Here is a 23,893-nt window from a genome sequence, read left to right as displayed (position 1 = left end):
CTTTAGATTGCTATTATTATAATAGATTGAATGATGGGTCAGTATATTGTAGTGCTGATAAGAGATTTAAGGAAATGTACGAGGTTTTCTGTAGGTTATGTGTGGCTTGTAATGCGGTTGTTTAATTGACTAATAATAAAGCTTTTGAATTAACCAATGAACTTTCTGAATTGGTTAATTATATTGTGAAGCAGAGAAGTGTTAATGCGAATTTAAATTGTATATATGAGACCAGTTTCTGATTGAAATTAACTTCAAAAATAATAACTTTGGAAAGATAAAAGTATAATTAAATTCACAATAAACGAGCACATTTATTATTCTAAAGATTACTTTAATTTTGAGAAGCATTTTATGCAAATTTTGAAATGTGTTCTACGTCGATTTCCTAAGAAAAAGACAGAGCTCGGAAAAAACGGTATCCTAATACTTAATTATAGTCACGTACTTGACAGAATTTTAACGAGCCATCATTTTAGCAAATTGTTATTTTATATAATTTTATTTATTATATATTCATAGGTATATAATTGCAGGGATCGAAATTGGTTGAAAAAGAACTTGGTTCTTACAGGGGGAAGTAAAATTATATTGCGCCGTATGTGTCCATCGATCAATATAAATTGAGTTTCGTCAAGGCTTCGACAAGGCTTTTTTCAAGCACTTTTTGTTTCATGACTTATTACCTACGTACACGAAAATCGGGTTGCCGAGAGATTAAATAGTAATTTAATTCTCAAGTTATATTCACGTTGAAAATGTTTACCAATTGGGAACATTCGTGGCAGAAAAAGTTCAAGCCATTATTTGTCGAAAGCTTTTTATTTTCTAATTAAAACTTTCTCATTTGTTTACTGAGATTCTTTAGAACCGCGAGCTATTTGGTTGACGTATTTGCATTTGTGAGGTCTCTTTTATAGCTGTCGGCTCGGAATCACGTGTAATTCCGTGGTTCTCGGTTATTTTAGGCGCAATATCCGCTTTATATAAAATTATTAGGAAACACATTTTCAAAATAATTATTTTTTTAAATTTCTCTTATGTATTAGAATGTAAAGATAAAGGTCGAGCTTAAATCAATTCTAAAGCTCTATATTAATACGTTATTCAAATACATATATAATTTTATCTACTTTATGCGTTTAAAATAAAATACGCTAAACCTCAAAGAAATATATATAAATATAACGGCAATCAACATTTAATACTGGTAGAATCTGAATATTCACTCAACAGGCACTCAAATTTTAATTACTTGGCTCACCCCTTCGACCCTTGGTGACGTTTGCTTTGTCTTCTATCTTCCAGAGTTCTCTTATTGACCATTTTAATAAGGAAATTCCTATGAAAGTTATGCTAATTTTTGGGGTATTGATATTGGAAATCAATCTGCAGTTATAGATAGTTCAGGAGGTTTAATCTGAATTAGTTTTCAAATGGTTTGACTTCAAATTTTCTATGATATTCAATGAAATTGTTTAAGTAAATGTAACATAAATATAACCGTTAATTTATCATGAATACGGAAGTATTAAAATGTTATAAACCCTTGTTAAAAAGTTAACCTTTCCTGTAACCCTTAATTCCATTTCTGTTATTATAACACATAGGCATATAAAAATATATGAAGTAGTAAAAAACCTTTCACAAACTTTTGAAGTAAATAATTGGTTACTGTAGAAAATGAAACAACGCATAAATGACGCAAAATACTTTATTACCAAGTTTCAATTTTCATCGTGTCGAAAGAAATATGGATTTGTTTTTGAAGGTACTCATGAATAATATCTACTTTATTGTACATAGATAAATAATAATATCAAAGGCATATTTTGTTTGTATTATGGTAACAAAATGTATGGATATTGTATTATAAATATTAAGTTGCTTCAGCTTTAATCAGTTTTGAAGTTCACTCGACCTAGCGTTGTCAGCTTTGTTACCAACTCGTTATAAGTTCATTATTAAAAGTATGATATACGCGTCTATAATTTGTGAATATTTAATAACTTATGGGCTATTTAATGGATTCGTAGAATTTTAAGTAGTTATTTGGGATTATCCGTGTAAACAATAGAAAGTTGTATGGTTGTTTGTTTTATAAATTCAGACAAATATGAAAGGCTTAATTTTTATAAATTGTGGACTATGTTCCTTTAAAGTACATTAGAGTAGAAGAAACTTTTAACTAGGTCAGAAAAGGATTGTTATTCCCTAAATGATGGTACCTTTAAAAACAAGAATTCTTACGTACTAGACTACAAGCCCGCATAGGACAAAAATATGGGTCAAATGAACCACCAGGGGACATATCTAGAACGATAGCAGAGCAAAAAATAATAAGATTCATCACTATGCCGTCACTTGTAAGCTGTCCAACTGAGTGCAGATGAGAATTGAAAAGTACAGGTAGACTCGGTAAATTTTGGTCATATATTTTTGTACGGCATTCTTAACCATCGATAGATCCATTAAAAATAATAAGAAACCGCTCAGTGCCGTACAAAAATGGTGGTCCACCAAGTCGGAATTTTTATTTAATTTCCGAGAGTTACCGGGGGTAAATTTGGTCATTTGACCATGTACGGCATCTGTGTCATACTATTGCTATACTGCTTTTAATCCATTATTCCTCAACGCCGTACAAAAATCATGGGGACAAGGGGAAAAAATCGAGAGTTGTAATCCCCTCTCTTTCCCCACTCCAGGGGGTCATTTGACTAAGTACGGCTTCGGTTCCAAAACATTATCTAGCACTCAAAAGTACTATTAAAAGCAATGCCGTCAAAAAATAATTGTTCTTTTAAATGTATACCAATAATCATCTTAATTTCATCGAATTCTTGATATAAAGAGCTGTAAGGTCATTTGACCCTGTACGGGAACTTTTTTTTTAACATGATATTGTAAAATCCAATTGTTGTATAGTATTGCCGTTCAAAAGAAACCGTTCTAAAAAAAAGTTATAGAGAAATGCAAAACCAGAAATTTTGTTAAAGTTTAAACATCGTAGATTAATGAAATATAATAGTTTTCTACACTTTATTCGTTGTTTTAAATAGTATTAACATAGGTAAATTAGGAAAAAACGATGCCGTACATTTTTGTGCAGACCACATCTTTTAGGCTGATGAAAGCGACGAAAGCTACAATTTTAAGGGTGCTTTATGGCCATTTGATACAGTACGGCATTAACATATTTTTACTCAACTACGGCAAAGCAAAAGGAGGGTTATGGTTGTTTACAGGTCATGTATGTATGTTCATCTATTCCCTCGTAACTTCTAAACTACTTATCAGAATTCGACAAATGACACATCATTAGAAGCGTCTGAATTGTTCACTGGATAACCAGCGACCAGCTAGCTAAAGGCTATATGGGGTTTCACAAAATCTAATGTGGCGCCCTCTATCGGACAAAACATACAGAGTAAAAAAATAAAGTTAAGATAAATATGCAGTGTTTGGTATCATTTGGAAGCGCTTTACTTCTACATTTTGAATATGTATATATTACTAGCATTTGCTTGTGACTTTACCTGTATTCATGGGCTGATTGCATATAATTCACATCTTTTCGTTCATAGCTTTTTTATTTGTTCATCAATTTAACGGAGTCCATTCCACCTGACTCCGACTTTCCAAGGTGATAATTAACCACCTCGAGCTTCTTAATATTAATGTATATTTATATTTTATTATCAAAATATAAAGCAAACATTTCGTTATATGGATTTTTTTCTTTTTCAGATTTTTCCCCTTTGAACCAACGAAAATGTACGGCACATGAAAAAATATTATCTATGCATAAAATACTTTAAAAATAAATTTATTTCGTGTTGTGTCAAATGACCCCCTGGAGTGGGGAAAGAGAGGGGATTACAACTCTCGATTTTTTCCCCTTGTCCCCATGATTTTTGTACGGCGTTGAGGAATAATGGATTAAAAGCAGTATAGCAATAGTATGACACAGATGCCGTACATGGTCAAATGACCAAATTTACCCCCGGTAACTCTCGGAAATTAAATAAAAATTCCGACTTGGTGGACCACCATTTTTGTACGGCACTGAGCGGTTTCTTATTATTTTTAATGGATCTATCGATGGTTAAGAATGCCGTACAAAAATATATGACCAAAATTTACCGAGTCTACCTGTACTTTTCAATTCTCATCTGCACTCAGTTGGACAGCTTACAAGTGACGGCATAGTGATGAATCTTATTATTTTTTGCTCTGCTATCGTTCTAGATATGTCCCCTGGTGGTTCATTTGACCCATATTTTTGTCCTATGCGGGCTTGTAGTCTATACGTGATTTTGCAAGTTTTCAGCAAAGGTTTTCAGCTGACAAAAGAGGTTTATTGCGTTATTTAAATATTCAAGACATTAGGCAATTTGACAGCGCGTTATTGCCTGGGTCTGTACTAACTCGAAAATACTTTTATCTAAGACCTAAACAAACTCGCTGGGAATGCTAATGAGAAAAAGAGTAAATGTAAGCGCAAAATTCATGAAGGTTAATGTTTAGTGACAATTTCTTATTTGGTAATTTTATGAGTTTATTGTATGATTAGATGCGACCGATTATAATAATCAGAATATTTTATTTTGATCAATATCAACAAGTTGGTACATCGTTCAAGATTTTGTGTGTCACTGACCTGCAGAAATATATTTAATGTACCTACATCTTATTGATATATTTTTATTTATTTATTTATTTATTTATAATTCTTTATTGAACAAAATATGAGAAAACAATAGTATGCAAAAAGAAGTAGAAATACAAAAGCATAATTTGCCCAAAAGGCGGCCTTATTGCTAAACAGCAATCTCTACCAGGCAACCTGGCGGGAGAGGAAATGCAAGAAGATTATGGGATAGTGCAAAAATACAAACAAAGTATTAATGCAAAAACAACAAAAATAAATATATAATTATATAAACATACACCTACATAAAAATAAACAAATACAATATCATAGATACAATACTACAAATACATATAATATTAAATATAATATACATATATACATATACACATATATACCTATACATACACATACTAAATAAAAGAAAAATAAAAATAAAACTCAAATAAATATAATGAATAAAACAATGATTGGCTTCAGAAGGCAAACAGGAAAGCAAGGGAAAAAAAAAAGAATATGTAGTAACAGAAAATTGAAGAAGCTACTGTTGGGATAGGTAATAGTCTTTAAGAAGCTTTTTAAAGGAGGAGAGTGATTGTGCACGTCTGATATTTTCAGGTAACGCATTCCACAGCTGAATAGCGCGCACTGTGTAGGAATTATTAAAAAAGTTAGAACTACGGATAGGAGTACTTAATAATAACAGATTAGTAGATCGAAGCGAGATAGAATGGTTAGAACTTAAATAATTGAATTTATCTTTTAAGTACGGCGGAGTCTTAGGGCAAAATAGTATACAGTATAAGAGATGAAGCACGTGAGTATCCCGGCGATAACGAATAGGAAGCCAGTTTAACCTTTTCCTGAACTCTGAAACATGGTCAAACTTGCGTAAACCGTAAATGAATCTTATGCAGAAATTTTGAAGCTTCTCAAGGGTGTCCAGTTGATATTCATAAATATCAGGATAACAGGAATCGGAAAAATCGAGGAGAGGAAGGAGAAGAGATTGTGCCAACGTAATTTTGGTAGAGATTGGAAGAAAGTTCCGTAAGCGCCGTAACGAAAATGCAGATGAAAATACCCTTTTTTGCACTTGTTTGATTTGCTCGTCCCAAGAAAAGGTTTGATCAAGCGTCAAGCCTAAATTTTTAACCTGAGTGGAATAAGGGACAAGAACATCATCAACGATAACATTAGGTAAATTGGTCCAGTCAATTTTTGAGACTAATTGCCTACTTCCGAATATAATAGCTTTAGTTTTTGTTGGATTAACTGTTAAACCAAAGTTCTTGCACCACTTGACAATAGTTGCAAGATCCCTATTAACTTGTAAAATCGCTTCAGGTAGTTCGAGAAGAGAGGCATGTTTATATAACTGGAAATCGTCCGCATACATGTGGTAGGATGATACAATATTAGTGGAGATTGTGTTGATGAAAATGGAAAAAAGGAGGGGAGATAACACGCCACCCTGAGGAACGCCAGCAGAGACATTGCACCATGTCGAAGAAAGCTCCTCGATCAGCACACGCTGTCGACGTCCCTCCAAGTAACTATGTACCCAGTCTATGGCCGAGGCAGATAAATTAAGAGAGCGTAGTATAGCTAACAATACATCATGATCGACACTATTGAAAGCGTTGCTCAGATCTAGCAGTGTGAGTATTGTAAGCTCCCTGTTGTCGAAACCTCGGCGAATATCGTCTGTAATTTTAATCAGTGCAGTAGTAGTGCTGTGACCTGGTCGGAAACCTGACTGGAAAGGATTTAGGAGTTTGTGATGATTAAGGAAAATACTAAGTTGCTCCTGTACCAACCGTTCAAGGACCTTGGATAAAAATGGCAGGATAGCAATCGGTCGGAAATCGGATGATATAGAAGGATTCGGTTTTTTGGGAAGAGGGACAATGTGAGCATTTTTCCAATCACTCGGAAACTTTCCTGTTGATATAGAAAAATTCAGGATGTGGGTGATAATAGGAATAATGATGGAAAGGATAGGAATGATCATGCTTCGACCAATACAGTCACTACCAACTGCCTTTGAGGAGATTGACAACATGCTTCTCTTAACACTGTCCTCAGTGAACCGACGGAATACAAAGGGAGGAGAACTGGGAAGAGGTAAGGTATTAAGATAATTTAATGTACTATGTTTTAAGTTTGGAAGGAAATTTGAAGAAGGATTAGAAAAGTGGGAATTGAGGTTGTTGACATCAACTGAACTAGGATAAGAATTGGGTGGGGATTTACCAATTCCTAGGGATTTGAGGAATTTCCACATTTTTGACGGATCACCATTGTCAACGGATTTAGCAATGTGCTGTCTCTGAGCATCCCTACACAACGTATTGCATCGATTTCGAATCATATTAAACTTCTCCCGATTAATATCCGTGTTTGACGACTTTAATTTAGCCTTTGCTCGAGCCTTCTTTCGTAAAAGTTTTTTTAGGTTATCGGACATCCAAGGAGCTGGCAAGTGCTTAAGCTTAACGGGACGCAATGGTGCATGTGAATCGTACAGTTGCAGAATTAAAGAATTAAAAAGGGACACTTTGTCATCGATAGTATCAGCAGACCGAATAACCGACCAGTCCATGTTATTAGCGTCTTCGGAAAGTCGATCAACATTTATTTTAGCAAAATTGCGTGACATGACAATCTTTGGTTTATACTTGGGGGGTTTTATCTTGTAAGAAAGGAAAAGGAGGTCGTGATAGGAAAACATGTCAGCCGGACACTGGCCATGCTCGGTGACATGCTCTGGTGAGGAAACAATGACAAGATCAAGGAGAGATGGAGTACAGTTTGGAGAGGAATGAGTAGCCTGTAAAGGAAGGACTTTAAAATTATAGGAATCAAGAATAGATAAGAGTTTTTTACTACGATGGTCACCCTTGAGTAAGCATGTGTTAAAATCTCCCATAAATATAACATGTTTATAAAGTGGCGAGAAGGATTCAAGGATATGATCAAAGGATGGGAAATAATTAACAGTAAGGTTGGGGGAGTAAAAAACACCGAGAAGGATTTTAGTATTCGAGGAAGTAATTTCAATAAGAAGATGTTCAGCCGCATCGCCAGGTGGCGGCTGAGGGGAAGAACTAATAATGGAGTAAGGAATATGTGTACGTAAATATATAGCTACCCCTCCACCGACTCTGTCGACACGGTCGTTTCTTATCAAATTAAATCCTGGAATACTATAGGAAGAAGAAGGAAGACAGGGTTTAAGCCAGGACTCGGAAACTAAAATTGCATGAACAGGGTTGGAGTCAAAAGTAGCAAGGAGATCAGGATAATGAGCCGGAATACTCTGTGCATTTATATGTACGAAATTTAAGTTATGAACATTAGAGAAGAGGTTAGAAATACAAGGGGAAGGAGAACAAGGTAAACTATGAAAACTGTCGTCTTCTGAACATTCATTATTTGAAGTAAGTGAAATAAAACTTTCGTTATCGGAACTAGAATTAAGAGCCATAATATATGTAATATAATACAATAAATATTAAAATATATAATATAATATTATAGAATGAATAATTTACGAATAATAAAATATAACAAAAAACAATGTAAAAAAAAAAAAAAAATCTATCAAACATAACCTTTGCCACCAGTTACATCTTATTAATAATATAGAATAAAACTAAAACAAAAACTAAACATTGATCGTTAACCGTCTGTGATATCAAAAATGCTAGCATCCACGCCACTAAAAATTATATAAAAATGAACGTTGACAAAATGTCAGTTGTCAAATTTGGACTGACAGTAAAAGGGTACATAATAAACAATTAAACAAAACAAAGGTAAAACAAAATTAAAAATAGCGGTCAACGATTAAAATAAATTAGGGTATTTAAAAAAATAAAGCTAGCATAGCAGTAATAAAACCAAGAGACTAGATAAGACGGTACAATGAAGACGGTACGAGAAAGAAAAAGTAAATACAATAGTCAAAGTAATATAAATGTATGAACTAATTTGGAAAAAAATAAAGTAAAATTGAAGTAAAGAAACGCTGAGTTCTTACTTGCCTTTGCCGCACCTCTTGGGTCTTACGTTTGAAATCTGCTTAGAGTTATGTGGTACATTTGTGGAAGTTGTGGCCAAACCAGGGGCACCCGCAGCAGTAGAAGGAATGCTGTCAAGCTCAGACATCATTGTGACTTTATGTCTTTTTCCATCCGAGGCTTGAATAATAATATACCCATCCTTAGTCCAGCAATTGGTTACACCAAAACGAGCTCTTGCAGAAATAAAAACATCATGTCTTTCTTTTATAAGGAATTCAGAGAGCGTATAACCACTGCCCTTTAGAGAGGTCTTGGAATACCAGATAGTATCTCTTAAAGAAACATCTATAAACTTAACGATGATGGGCCTGGGCTTATCTGATTTCGTAGAACCCAGACGATGACACCGGGAGATTGCTTCCTGTTGAAATTGTGGAATATTCATATGATCCATTACCACTTTGGATACCAGGTTGGCAGGAATTTCCTTCGGTGCTTCAGGTATTCCATGTATAAGTAACATTTTCCTCCGACTTCTCATCTCCCATTTTATATATTGCTGTGAGAGGAACTCAATTTGTGATTGCAATGTGTGGAGAGAAGCTACAACGAAGGAGCGGAAAATGTTGAATTCTGCTGCTAATTTTGAAGTGGGGCTGGTAGAAGCAGGTTGCGAATTGTTAGTGTTATTAACATTCTGCAAGTCACGCTGAAATTCAGCCATTTTAGCATTGAACAGAGCGGCCATGTCTGTCATGGATTGTTTAACAGATTCCATTGTGGTACCAAAAGTGAAAACAAAAGTTCTAGTGTGTAGTTGATGGATATTTATAAATGGAGATTTAACTGGTGGGTGAAGGCTCAAAAATTAACACATACAGGTAAAGTAAAACTAAGTATTAGTATGAAAAATTGAATTTTAAATACTAGAGATCGCAAAAAAACGTGTGTCGACTTTTTGCTCCTACCCTCAAAAAAAGTATTTTGTGTCATTACAGTGTGAGAGACATCGCCATAGTTTCAAATAAAGACGAGTTTATTTCAACGTTGACTTGGATTTAAACATCTTTATTAACAGTTTAATTAAATGAAAGTAGCTTTATTTGATTATAGATAATGTAGCTCACTTTGTATTCCACACAATAGACAAGAAATGGACAAAGTTTCGCTTTAACAATTTGAATTAACCTTGATAATTAATTTTACGTTGATAATTAAGTTTGCGTTATTATATTCTTTAAATTTAGTTTGTAAAAATTATTTAATAATGAATGTAGATAATTATTCCATAATATAAAACTAGCAAAAAATGAATTTTGAAATCTCACACAGATGGATAGAATTGCCCAACCTACGCGACGTCACACGTATTATAAAAATAAATTTTTTTGGCGTAGAATATGCGTTATAACGAAAGTAAGTAATTGTAAACAGATGACACACCTTTATTGCCTTTCAGCAACAAACAGAATAGGCGTTGCGATTAGAATGGCCGATAAATTAGACACACTGGACGTTTTATGTGGCCTGTAGTAACGACCCAGCGTGTAAGCATCGATATTGAGTCAATACAGTACGACTGTATTAAGGCGGCTAATAAAAACAACAAGATGAATAATCTAATAAACATGTTTCTATAAATGTTTTGCCATATCTTTATCAGGAGATGAAATGTTTCCAAACGTTTAATCGAAATGAAATAGTCGATACATATACAATTTAGTACAACAATAATAGGCTATTTGTGTAAATGAGAAGGATACTATAAGCAGCAAATATATGCAGGTCGATGCCGTAAACAAGGTACTTCTCAATTCAATTGACTATTTGCCCCGTACTCACACATATGTACTCAACTACGGACCCCTATTAAGAGTACAATTCGTTATCACCAAAGTGCTTTAACGCGCACAATCACAAAAGAACCCGTAACGATTCACCCGGGAAAAAGTTAGGGGCCATAAATCTTACGTAGTCACCGTATTAAGGTTTCCGTAATTGCAACCAACAATAGGCTTTATTTTGACTGCCCCAATCTAGGCGGCTCCGACGCAATTTATTTTGGACAGCATAAGCGACATCTACTTATAAATACGCTCACATCCCTGAAGACGTACATTTGGAGCGGGACTAAGTGCAGGGAAGCGCCGTGACTCCCCTCAGTTCTGGCCAAAGGGCGACCGCAATAGTGCTTTACGTTGTAACTTCTGAACGAAGCCTTTCAGCGCTGCAGCGCTTTATTTAATTTTAAATCTAAACTAATGCTTTTCATTTGAGAATTCCGTGAAGCGGCCTCTTGTCGTTTTAAAAGCTACCTATTCGAACAAAAGCGAAGTAATAATGTCACCAAGAAGAAAAGAGATGGAACAAAACAGGTGAAGTGGTGAAGTGGGGATGGGCCATTGTTTTTCAGTGGACCTAGATTCAGCTTGTTTGAAAGCTCGTTGGTAATTATTTTCTGAATGGATGCCAGAATTTTTATAAACCAATTATGCTTAAAACTTTATAGCGTTGATGGTTCGTAAACACTTTGTTTTGTAGCGGTATGAAACATCGCTTGTTTAGCGTTTTATGGGAAATATTCTAAGCGTTCATTTTAGCTAAAATACATAGCTTTATTTTGATAATAATAGTTGTTTCATAATAAGAAAACTATAAATCAATCGACCTACTGCATGTACAAAACATTATTTTAGACTGGAAATTTCTCATATGATAAAGAGCAAAGAAAATGGGGAATCTTATGAAGAATAAAAGTTCACGTACCTATCGGTAAAAAGCAAAAAGTTTTAGCATTACCTCTGATGGTGACGTAGCTTTTATCAAACCCTCTTACAAACACTACTATATCAAATATACCTATGCAACCAGTATGTTTATTGTTTATACTTAAAAGTAATGTACTGGTCCCGCACAATCACCAAAGCTATATGAAAATTGCTCATTCGACTCAAAGTACCGTAGTTCTATGTAATGACTAATTCGATTAGTGTTCGTGTAGTGAAAATTTTCAGCCACGTTTGATCGATCACGCGCCACACAACGCGTTCCAAATTAGCTTTGTTGCAAAATTAGTTAACTTTTATGAATTTTATAACAGACTGAATTATAGAGGCTTTGAAATTTCATGTGCTAGCGGGTTTAATTATTTTGTCAGCGTGTATGGTGGAAGCGAATATAGTTGATGTACTTTTTGTTATAATTATCGTGTTTGTTAATATAAATTAGTTTGCTCCGCATCTTTTTTTATCTCACGGCAAGTGTGGTTGCTTGAACAGTAGATTTCCAATTAAAATAAAATGTCTCCCCGTGAACACGCTCGCTGCAAAGTGTGCGAAACGTCGGGAAAATAATATAATGAATAAATCGCGTTTAAAATCTGTTAAAATATTTAATTTTTAAATAAAATATTTTTTTTAACGCGCCCGACTAATTGATTAAACATTCATATTCTTAGAATGAGGTTATCATTCTCAGAATGCAGGTTATAAAAACTTTCCTAAAATATCTATGACAGAAATAACGTGTTAAAATTATTAGCACACATAATATTCATAACCTTTGTAGGCTGCGTCCAAGCCTAACGTGACACACCCCTCAATTATATGAAGTGTCAGGGAGTGTGTAAAAAATAAGTGGTTATTAGATTAGCGAGAGATTTTCACTCGATTATATCTTATTAAAGTCCGTTCATACATAAACTTTGGACAAAATCTTGTACGAAAAAAATTGCATTGACTTTAATATTGACGTTAAGTAATGTATTTTAATAGAATCGTGTTAAACAATGAATTAAATTCGCTAAATAATTACTTTTAATGGTGAGATTTTTAATTGTATTGAGTAGGTATTATGTAGGTAGGAATATAAAATTTACAAAAGCTCTTTAGTCAAACTCCTTCTCACACGTAAATGAAAGCAACACGCACAAGTAACTACAGCGAAATATAAAAACAAAATTCTTGGTCATAAAGCGCTAGTTTTTATTTCATTATTGTATGTATATTGAAACAACCAACATTCATCCTCCAAACATTAAAGTTGACATAGCTTTCCTATGTGAACATGGCAAAGATCAAATGCAAATTATAAAAACTATAAGCTATGTAAGCCATTCGGTCAAGGCTGGTGGTGCGGCAAGTTAGCGTGCGATAAGTATATTTCATGTTTTCCATTATGTCGTAACTACAAAGAACTTTATGCGAGCAATTTCAGTCAACCTACACCGCTTTGAAGGTTTCACTGTGTCTGCAGGTTATTGGTTCTGTATTGTATACGATGAAATAGCACATTTTAGGTTATGTTGTATGGAATATTTTTAATAAGGTCTACCGTCTATTATGATAGAGTACCTAACATTGTTAGTGAAGAAACTGGAACAGAAAAACATTGATTTCAATTTAGTAGTACCTATAGGTGTCGACTGTATTTGCGTAGATTTACAAGCTGCTATTTCGAAATAGAGCAAAATAATCTAAATAATGCAACTAAAACCAACACAACTCAGTAAACAAACCTAACTAAACATTAAGACGGCTTAATAACTACTAATTTAATACCTTTGTAACTAATAACCAAGTTTAATTTCTACGTTTAGGCGACAAATAATAATTTTAAAACTTTCCCCACGTGTATTTAACAGATTAAATTGCAGACGCGTTTTGCTAATGAGGGACTATTAAAAATACACTTCAGCGGAATATACGTAAGAAACATTAAACAGAAGTTTAATCAAATCATGAGGGGAGAGGAAAATTAATTCCTTAATGTGTCATCCTTGCCTTTTTGTTCTTGGTTAAGTAATTGTATAACACATGGTGGCAAGCCTTTATAAGTCACGAATAGAAGAAAAAACATATGATCCTTTCCCCTAATTTTTTTTTGCCGTCTAATTGATCTTGATTTTTCTCTTTTTTATTTTACCAAATGTGATCTTACTTTTGAACATTATTCAAAAATGATTAACATTTAAGACATTTAGTAAATTTTGTATGTGATTATAGTATAACACTTTTAAAATTAGACAATTCTACAAATTTTAAGTTATTACTTATATGGACGTTTTAACGAATGTAGATACCTATTATTATTTCGTATGTCCCTTGAAGCATTCATCATTGGTTATACAAAAGCAATAATAAAATTTAATCTTTTGATAAAGTAAGTGAAACAGAAAATTTCTGATACCACTTGAGTTGATTTAAATAAAATATTGTTAGAGACGGGTTGTATGATATATATTATATTATATTGTTTTATTAGGTGAGAGATAACTATGAGATGACCGCGCAAACCTAACGTTGTTTTAGGAGGAACCCTTTTAGTTGTATCGAACATGTTTCGTCATAAAATATTATCTTACCAAATGTACCAGTGTACATAGGAGCTGTGGAAGATTTGAATAGGTTGTAAGAAGTACCTACTATTTCTTTTGTAACAATATTCATGTGTCTAGAATTTCTTATCGCCACGCCTATCAAAAGTACGTTCAGTATGTTTGACTGACTGATTTTTGATATTTTAGTTCATATTAATTGTTTTAAAGTTACATTTAACAATCACCTGTTATATGTTTCCATTTTTTTCATTCAAATAATACATTTCAAGGAAAAATAACAGCCAAAAAGTTCACGAAATCGAAATTATTGCATCAAATTATCTCTGAATAACCGTGCAATGTTAATTAAAGTGGGCAAACAAAAACTGTTATATTGAATGCATACAATGTACAGTGAAGTGATTAAATATTGTACGAAAGGAATTAATGTAAACAGAATTCGCGTATATTGTACGGCTTACCGCGGGAAAATTAATTGACAAACTTCGCTGACACGCACTCTGCAGATATAAATATTCATTAGAATTTTAAAATGCTGTCGCTATCTTGGAAAAATTGTTTCTTTTCAACTTTTTTCCATGAACGTTGTGAGTTTAACGTAATTGCTTCGTCTTTTAATCTTTTTGAAAAAGCAACATCGTAGTGAATCGTTAAATTAATACAATTAAAATTTTAGGCAACGTTTGATGCAATCATTTCTTGAATGTGATTCAAAAACATATAAAGTATGTAAAACATGTACATCCAAGAAAAATGTTAAGTACATAATTAATAAACGAATTTGTTAATCCATTATTAATTTCGTTATTCGTGAAGTTTAATCCTCGAGTAGAAATACGCAAGAAACCACGCTTAAACTCAGATTAAAAGTTTAAACGTCAAAAGACCAAGATAAAGAGAGTAGCAGCTTCTGTTTAAACTTGAAGTGTCAAAAATATTATCAGGAGAACGCGGATACATGGCCGTACGTAATTGAAATGGATTTCTGCCGTCTCATAAATGGAATATGGAAATGTAGCCAATTAATGGAGAAATTAAAAGCACTGATAGAATAAATACGTTCAAGGATATTGGATGAAGTTTACTTTTGATTATGATTTGATATATATCTACTTTAATTTGGGAATTCGGGGGCAATATATACGTACTGTTACATTGGTACATACCTACCACTAGTTCATTATACACGTATGCCGTCGTAATATTTTACATTATTGATTTTAATAGTTCACCTTAACTGGATAATAAAGTACATTTGACTTGTATGTCCAATGCTCTCTGACAAGTTAATCTATCCACTCCCAGCTTCAAGATTGGGACCCTAGGGTTAGGAATAGAGAATTAAATGACAAGTAGTACGGAAACATAGCTACATAAAATACTTGTACATATTTTTTCGATCGATGAATAATTAAAATATTCACTCTTATACAAACATTTTGTAAGGTATTATGTAAATAGTACGCAGTATGCAAAAAATCTGTTTTTAAGCAATTGCATAGCTTCTATCGCGGGCCTTGAGCGCGGGGACCGAATCCAGAAATTCCGTAACGAAAAAACCTCACGCTCCCCACTCCGACGGTCACGGAGGTGTGGCTTAAAGGCATAGCATGCAATAGCTTTACCGCGGCCGCGGCAGTCCCCGAGTGCCACACGTGTTTTTTTTTTAAACGTAAAGTCTATCCATTTAAAACCTACCGTATTTTACATATTTTCTATCATCGTCCAAACTGGTTATTTTATTCAGTAGTTTATTAAATGGAAATCTATTTTCTATAGAATTAATATACGTAAATCCTTAGTAGAAATTAAATTCGTTTACTCTAGTTATTTAATCAATTTCGTCGTCTTATAATGTCAAGTTCACACGTCTGTATGTTTTATTCATAAGGGTCTCTACACATCCCTCGTTACACGCTCTCGTACTCTGAGTGGCGTTAATTTCATTTGTAATGACCCTTTTTATAACACTGACAACGCATTCTTACGTTGTTTCATTAAAAACTTTCCTTAATTAAATTTTAAGTAGATGGTACATGTATTTTGTGGGTTACGAAACTTGATGAGTAAAAAAGAAAACTTTTTGAATCTAAAATAAAGTTAGTTGACATACATCTAACATTAGTTTTTCACTTAAATATTCATGTTTAAGAGTTGGCACTGTACAAAAAGAAGAGTAGTAACATTAATCAAATTTTGTGTATCTCAGACATTTCTTGAGCCAGCGAGGTCATTCCCAACTGAATTAAACTGTAAGCGCCAGTTTCACATAAAGCGAGCAATTAATTTGAGAGGTCGTTCCTTTGAAACGTTCCTTGCACCGAAAGGAAAGCAGTTAGCAATTTATGAACTGCGCAAACACGTGGGCTAAGCTGTAATAATGACTCGGTTAGCTGTAGCTGAGCTGCGATAATATAGCATTTATAGCTTAAGCCGTAAAGTTCAATTTCCTTTAATATTAAAAGGAGAACGTGGTTGTTTTTCTAAGAATAAGAAGTAGAAGATCGTGTATTCATGTTTGTGCAGATTCTTATTTTTCTATATCGGGAGTATGTGGGTATTGCAGTTGATATAAGATAGACCTTATGTAAATTTAAAATTTAGCAGGTTAAAATTAAGAAAGCTTCGAAAGTAATAAGCATCATTAAAAGTTAGTTACAAAATAAAGTCATTCGCCAAATTTGCGATCAACCAAACTACAATAAAAATATTTCAAGCGAATCCATAAAGAAATCACAAAAAATCATAAGCTTCACAAGGCATACAACATTACCATAAATGGTTGAAGAAAAATCGTGGGTTTTGTAAGGAGCACTCCTACTGTGGGTCCAACAATTCGCAGGGGACGCTAGTGATCCGTGGTACTTTAATGAGTGACCTTTCCACATACATCTATAGGCCGAATACATAAGTAGTATAAATGTTTTATCATTCGTTTCTAGGTTGGTAACTACCTTGACCCTATATTTATGGAGGTCTTTCGCTTTTAGTTATTTAACGTCCAATTTAGGACAGGTACGTACATGGACGACATTTTTCACTATTGTTCCTTATATTTTGTGTTAGTTTCGACGTCGTGAACTATTTCTAATCTGTTTCGAAATGTTGTGTTATGTGAAGTTATATTATCATTATCAATTATATTTAGTTTTTAGGTAGCAATTCTACAACTAAAAACTTTCGTCAATAATTTATTTCCCATTAGTGAATAACATCATTTTTTTATCATCTGCATCGTTAAAACGCTTTAATGGTTCTTTTACACAATGGCCACTTAATATGCAAATTTCTTTTGTCTTAACGCCTTTTTCTGTACCTTCAGAATAAGTAAAATATTGTTGTCACCTTACACATATATTCATTATTCACGTATTTTTACAATACGCAGAAAAGCGAGCGAATATAGTACGTTTTCTAAACATATACACGTTTTATATTGAAGAAAGATCCAAGGATTTTGATCAATTTGGCCATGCGGGCGCTTTAAGGGGAGATAAATCCATCTGGATAGGTGTAAATCTCGGCAAATACTCCACCAGTGAGCTCCCGCGAAATAAAATTATACGACATATCGTTTTATTATGAAACTTCATATTATATTCGTTTCTATTATTTTATAGCTGTTTTTATTGCTATGTATTTGCGGTAACGATTACAAGTATATGTTTTTATTTGGTCTGTCATCTTTTAAATGTTATATTATGATTGATAGAAATTGCTAAGTAAAAATGTAGTTCAAAATCATTATTATATTCTATTAACATTAATCCAATACACTCATTGTTTTCTACTTCATTAATTATTCAATTAAGTAACCTGTATTTTAATATTATTCAATTACATTATTCGATTACAGTATTTTGTACAGTATCTAAATATTTATTAAATACTTACACTAATACGGTTACTTATATTTATCTGAACGTGCTACCACGGGCGGTTGGGTTCTCATCCATGGATCTCGTTAATACCTCGTTTACAATAAAGATTTCATTAACAAATTTCAATAGGATCATCCATAGGATAAGTGGAATCTATTAGGTTAGTTGATTAATCGCTTCGATTATGTGCAAACTCGTTAGCATATTAAACATAACAAGAGATAGATAGCTATAACATAATATAATGTTTCAATGGTAACGTGCTAAAAAATAACGTTGAATATTTTTTTTAACTCATATTTAGGTTGCAGAAGTTGTTCTTATCTTCTCCGTTCATAAATTTAAAAAAATATTTACCAAAAGCAAACAATATTATGTTTTCGTTGTACAAATTTTCTATGTTTTGATGTGTACAATGTACATTAACAAATAAAGTATTTAAAATGTCGTCTCTGAGATATTATTTCCTTCATTTTTTAAAGCTACATAAAGGCAGAATAGAATGTGTCTTTCGATTTAACAAATATGAGTGTGTTAAGAAGTATTTTAGTATTTTGAAACAGTAACAATAGTCTTATCTGACTATATTAATTATCGAAGTTGATTGCTTTGACCAGAAACCAATCGTAGAACATTTTGTATCTGTTTGCATACAAGAGACATTTAGATTTTAGTGGGTAATACATAGCAAGCATTTTGTCGTTAACCTAATCTATAGATACTAATATTATTAAGCTGAAGAGTTTGTTTGTTTGAACGCGCTTGTCTCGAGAACTACTGGTGCGATTTGAAAAATTATTTCGGTGTTAGATAGCCCATTTATCGAGGAAGGATATAGGCAACAGGAGCGGAGCACTGCGGGTAAAACCGCGGAGCATAGCTAGTTCAATATAATAGATCTACAATAACTAGGTACATAAGTTTGGTGACCTTTTAACTTTGACAAATTGATTGAATTGGTTTTTGTACTTAAGAATAATCGCACTATTTGAACCTACTAATTAAACTAACTAATGACCCATTACAATTGCTTCTTATGGTAAGCGAAAATTTAATTTATTTATTATAATATTTTTCATTTCAACTATATTATACAACCCAAAATTACATACGCATATCGTTATAGAATTGTCTATGTATCATTAAATTTAACACGTTATAGCAAATAATTTAGAATTTAGTTTGCATTTGCAACGGCATATAAAGCTCACGAATTTTGCGTCAATTCTAGCCATAATTGCGTAGTTGAGATACTGCTTCTAAATAATACTGTGGTTGTGGCGTGGTTTATCAACTAAATTAGGATATGTTTTGTTATAAACGATCTCCGTTATTAATTTACGGTGAGCGCTTTAAGAGGTTTATAGTTAGGGCTTTTGAGCTTACCTGGACTGAGGATTAGGTCTTAGTGTCTATAAATTTGATAAAGGTGAAATTGTACGTCCCTTATATTTCCCTGATTTGAGTATAATATTATTATGTATAAATCTCAATCCTAATATGAATATCCTGTTACTACCGATGTATAGAGGTAAAATCTAAATTACAGTTACAGCATTTCAGTGTATTTTTTATGCACACTACAAAATTCTGAATACAATTCGAGCATAACTCAGGATGGCTAACATATTAAATAATTCTCACACATTATCAATACTTAAACCTGAGCGGGCGCTATCAACAAGTGTCAAGATTCACATAAATTTGGACCGGCCTTAATTCGGCGACGACCCCAAAAGGGACGTTAAAGTTTTTTGTCGAAATCGACATTTATTTGCGATTAAGGCTAGGGATAAATCTATCGTTATTTTGGCGCGAGGAATTTTTCGAGGTGATTTACAATTTAACCACCGACTGATGGAAGGTGTGGAGAATTTACGCATCAGTGTGGAATGATTGTAGAGCGGAAAAACGTCCTAATTTGACGCGATTTATTTTTGGACATTTCTATTTCTTTTGGGTGTAATTGGAAAAAAATCCCACGACGTTCCCGCTTAGATATGTCTCCCTTAAGCTTTAGATTAAATTGAATGTCACCTTTTTGTTTCAAGATCCTTTTGATACATCGCGGGAATTGTCTGGGCCGTGTCGAACGGAAATTTGATTATATCGATCTTGGCACATCTAGGTTTCGTTGGAATACTGCCGCTATTTCGTCAGCCTTATTGAATTGTAGATGACGTCATTTACATGAACGACTTCTATTAAGGAATTTTTTGTTGCTCAATGTTGTAATAAGTCTTTTAGTATTATCTCGTCTTTATTAAGCCTACGCTTTTTAGGTATACAATTTTTTATTTATTTTGAAATAAGACTCAAAGGCTTTCAGAGTTTTAATTATATTAATATATAGTGATTAAAAGTAATATTTAAATTACCTTTTGTTAAACGAATCCTTTGTACGTTTTTCTGACTACGCAATGTTATTATTGTAATATGTACCACTATGTACTGTCATAGCGTGAGATATTACAGCCATAATATTCGTCGTTGAAGATCTAACTGAGCGAATCCGTATTATCATGCCTCAAGTAATCTTATACATATATTATAATGTAACAACGACAACGCACATGCGACTAAGTTAAATATATGAAAATTGAGGTCGACGTCGTAATTCGTACGTAGCGTTGTAAGGAGCTATAAAAAGTTCTATATAAATATGCTTTATTCGCTTTTAACAAATTTAGTGCTCTACGTGCTCTTACCCAAAAGCGGTCCTTATTCGTGTCGCGATTCTAAGACCTCATTCACACGAGAGCTTTTTTAACGTCCGTTAAAAAAGCGTCCAAATAGAACAAATGCATTCCCAAGTATATGTTCACACGTCAGCGCTTTTAAAGCGCGACGCTTTTTTATCGCGCAGTGTTCTATTTTCAACGCTCGGCGTTGGGCGTTAAATAAAATAGACCATAGGAAACTTCTTACTATTATTCAGACGAGCGCTAAAAAAGCGCCGGCGCTGCGTTCAGTATGCCGCACGCTCGCTCAGCGGTAGCACGTGTTTGTTGTGCTTATAATCATCAGAAAATCGATACGATGTCGTGGATTGTTGATCCCGAACTATTAATTATAGATGTGGAGTCTCGTCCGTTCCTGTATTCAAAATCGTTATAGACATTTGAAAATAATTAAAAAAATTCCGGGGTATTGCCTTAACTAGTACTTGCCTAGTACCCACAACACAAGCCTTAATTGTGCTTACTGTGGGACTAGGTTGATTTGTGTAATAATGTCCTATAATATTTATTATTTTATTATTTATTTATTAACTCTTCGTAAAGTGTCACAAACTGCCCTTTTAAGTATCTCTGTTCATTCAGAGGATGTACCCAGAATGCCTTTTGTTTTCTTTTTCGTCTTTTAATAACACAAATCGCTAGTGCCATTAATTTAGCAGAAACCATTTCCACGTCTTACTGAAGCGAGAGACGAGACATGAGTGATTTTAAAGCGTTAGTATGAACAACCACAGAGAGAACGTTTAAAAAGCGCCAACGCCGGGTTTTAACGCAACGCTTTTTTAACTCTCGTGTGAATGAGGTCTAAACGTATAATTCGATGTTTCTGGAATTTTATTACTATCACTATCGATCTTTCCATGTTATCACTGTATTTTACTTAATATTTATATATTTGCATTGTTTCCTTCAGAGGTAAACCGTACCCTTTTCGTTACATCATTTACATATAGGATATATCCAGTAATAGAAACTCTTTAAATACTTCAGAACCTTCGTAAGCGATAACACTCGAGAAATCCTTTTCTACTCGAAAAGGACCTCTTACAAACATACAAACATTTTAACATTTAAAATATCTGTCTAAGATATAAAGTCAATGCTTTTGTTACAGCGGATATAATATAAAACATTTATCCCAAAGCACAGCCGATGGTCGGATGGTAGGTAATCCGTGAATGGTGGACGTAAGCTAACCACAGGCTCCGCTCAACTACTATCGTGAAAAGACACTCATATTTTCAGCTTGCTGCAGTAATCCTCTCAAACAAATGGCAGATTCATAGTCCGGGATACATCGCCCATTTTTGCAAGTGATTACTATCAAGCTTATTTTTCGTGAGTAGCTTTATTTTGATGAAATGCCCAATAATTTCATGTATGAAACTCTCGATTGTGGTAGCTACCAGAGGAAACAAGGATAAAATATTTTGATTTGATGGTTCTCAAATATTAATTACTAACTGAATGTTTTTTTTTGTTCAATCTCAAGATAATTATCTAAATTATTCGAAAAAATATTAGTCCTACAAAATCTATGGTTTGATCAAAGAGTCCCCCTTTCCAATGTGTATCGATAACGAAGTCATCATAAATGATTAGTAACCAGCTGATTTTTTTATTTTCACTTATTTAATACTTATATAATTCAACAGACATATTGTCCTACAAATTGCGTAATAAATATTTGAGAACCGTCAAATCAAAAATTTTTATCCTTGTTACCTCTGTAAGCTACCACAATCGAGAGTTTCGTTCATGAAATTATTGGGCATCTCATCAAAATAAAGCTACTCACGAAAAATTAGCTTGATAGTAATCACTTGCAAAAATGGGCGATGTATCCCGGACTATCACATGGCCGGCTATTGAAAATTATAACGTATGACTTCATTGTAAAGTTTAATTCGCTGGGGCGTTCCTTGCTGATATTACGGACTTATCGGCTTTAAGCACGTAGTAGATAACTTTTGACGTGTTCAAAATATTGCAATTGATTTTCGTTTCTTTAGATTTATACACTGTTTTACAACAGATTTATGTCTTAAATAATGTTATGCAATCGTAATGTAAGACTATCTGTCTTATCTAACTCCTGTTTTAATTTAAAGTTGACGATGATTGCTATTGTCAGGTAAAATTTTATTTATCGAATAAACACAATAACCAAATTTTACGGATTCATATAGGCAAGGGATTATTATCGTATTCCAAATCCTTCATCGTCATGTTACACGAAGATATTTCGGATATTCACTTCCGAAGCCTTTGAATCTCCCAAAAGATTACAATATAGTGCGTACAAAAAGTATTGTGTTTATTATACAAAAAACACTTTGTATTCAAGATGTTTCTTATCTAATACATATTATGATAATAGCATTTTTTATCATTAGCATAAAGGAGGCTTTTCGCAAGTCATTATAACCGTGGAGTGTTATAAAGAATTTCATACACATTTTTGAGATAGGGATGAAGGTAATTATTCATTTTGACACGTTTTGTAGCTCTTGTTTTAATATTTAAAATGTTATACCGGAGAATTTATTAATAGAAACATAATTTTTTAAGAAAAACAATCGACTTTTTATAATTTCTAATTTCCGATTCTATAACTGTTCATTCTACTATTTCTTTCAAGTCACGATAAATAGAACTATAGAGTTGGAGGTAGTATATTATAATTGTTAGTAGATAATTTTCAACTGTGATTAAGTTTTCGTGGTACCTCTACGACTGGATTCAATTATCACGTTACTATGGCAACAGGACAATACAAAGTCTAATCACATTTAAAATTAAACTGTAAATATATAATACTAGGACCTTAAATACATTGTTTGAATGCCGCAAATTTTGAAACAATGAATCGAATTTAAGGTAAGAGTTGGTTTTACGTACAATTAGACTTTCCTACCTTGAGGGTGGGAAGTGAAAAATTAATGAACGTTTATGAAGAATTTACGACGCCCTTAGCGTGAATTGTTTTATAATAAAACCAAGACGTGTTATTAAGTAACAAGAATACGTGACATAATTGTTATTTTATGTGTTTCTAACAGTTTATTATCCAATTAATGACACCACTTATAACTAAAGAACTAACATTGACTTTCTTTTAAATATGTGATGGATTATTTCAAACTAATAACTAATAAGTAACCTCTTATGTTGTAGATGCTAGTTTGTAAAGACTTAAGTATCCCGCAAAGTTTTGAAAGATTTGCGCTCAAGTTAAACCTTACTCTCAA

General features: G+C 33.2%; 2 protein-coding genes across 6 annotated transcripts in view; one reads left to right on the top strand and one right to left on the bottom strand.

Annotated features, from left to right (window-relative positions):
- The window catches only part of ASPP (Ankyrin-repeat, SH3-domain, and Proline-rich-region containing Protein), a 231,322-nt gene that overhangs the window by 170,821 nt on the left and 36,608 nt on the right, over positions 1-23,893 (top strand). The window lies entirely within an intron of this gene.
- LOC149907098 (uncharacterized) lies at positions 8,617-9,656 on the bottom strand. The gene has a single exon (XM_090103796.1). The coding sequence runs from the start codon at positions 9,458-9,460 to the stop codon at positions 8,696-8,698; it is 765 nt and encodes a 254-aa protein (XP_089959922.1). The 5' UTR covers positions 9,461-9,656; the 3' UTR covers positions 8,617-8,695.

This window comes from Colias eurytheme, chromosome 7 (genome assembly GCF_061535395.1).
Source record: "Colias eurytheme isolate Ceu_HAF_F1 chromosome 7, ilColEury1 Martin Lab GWU primary, whole genome shotgun sequence".
Classification (NCBI taxonomy): Eukaryota; Metazoa; Arthropoda; class Insecta; order Lepidoptera; family Pieridae; genus Colias; species Colias eurytheme.
The sequence above is the reverse complement of the archived record's forward strand: the minus strand, read 5'-3'. Positions and strand labels throughout refer to the sequence as shown.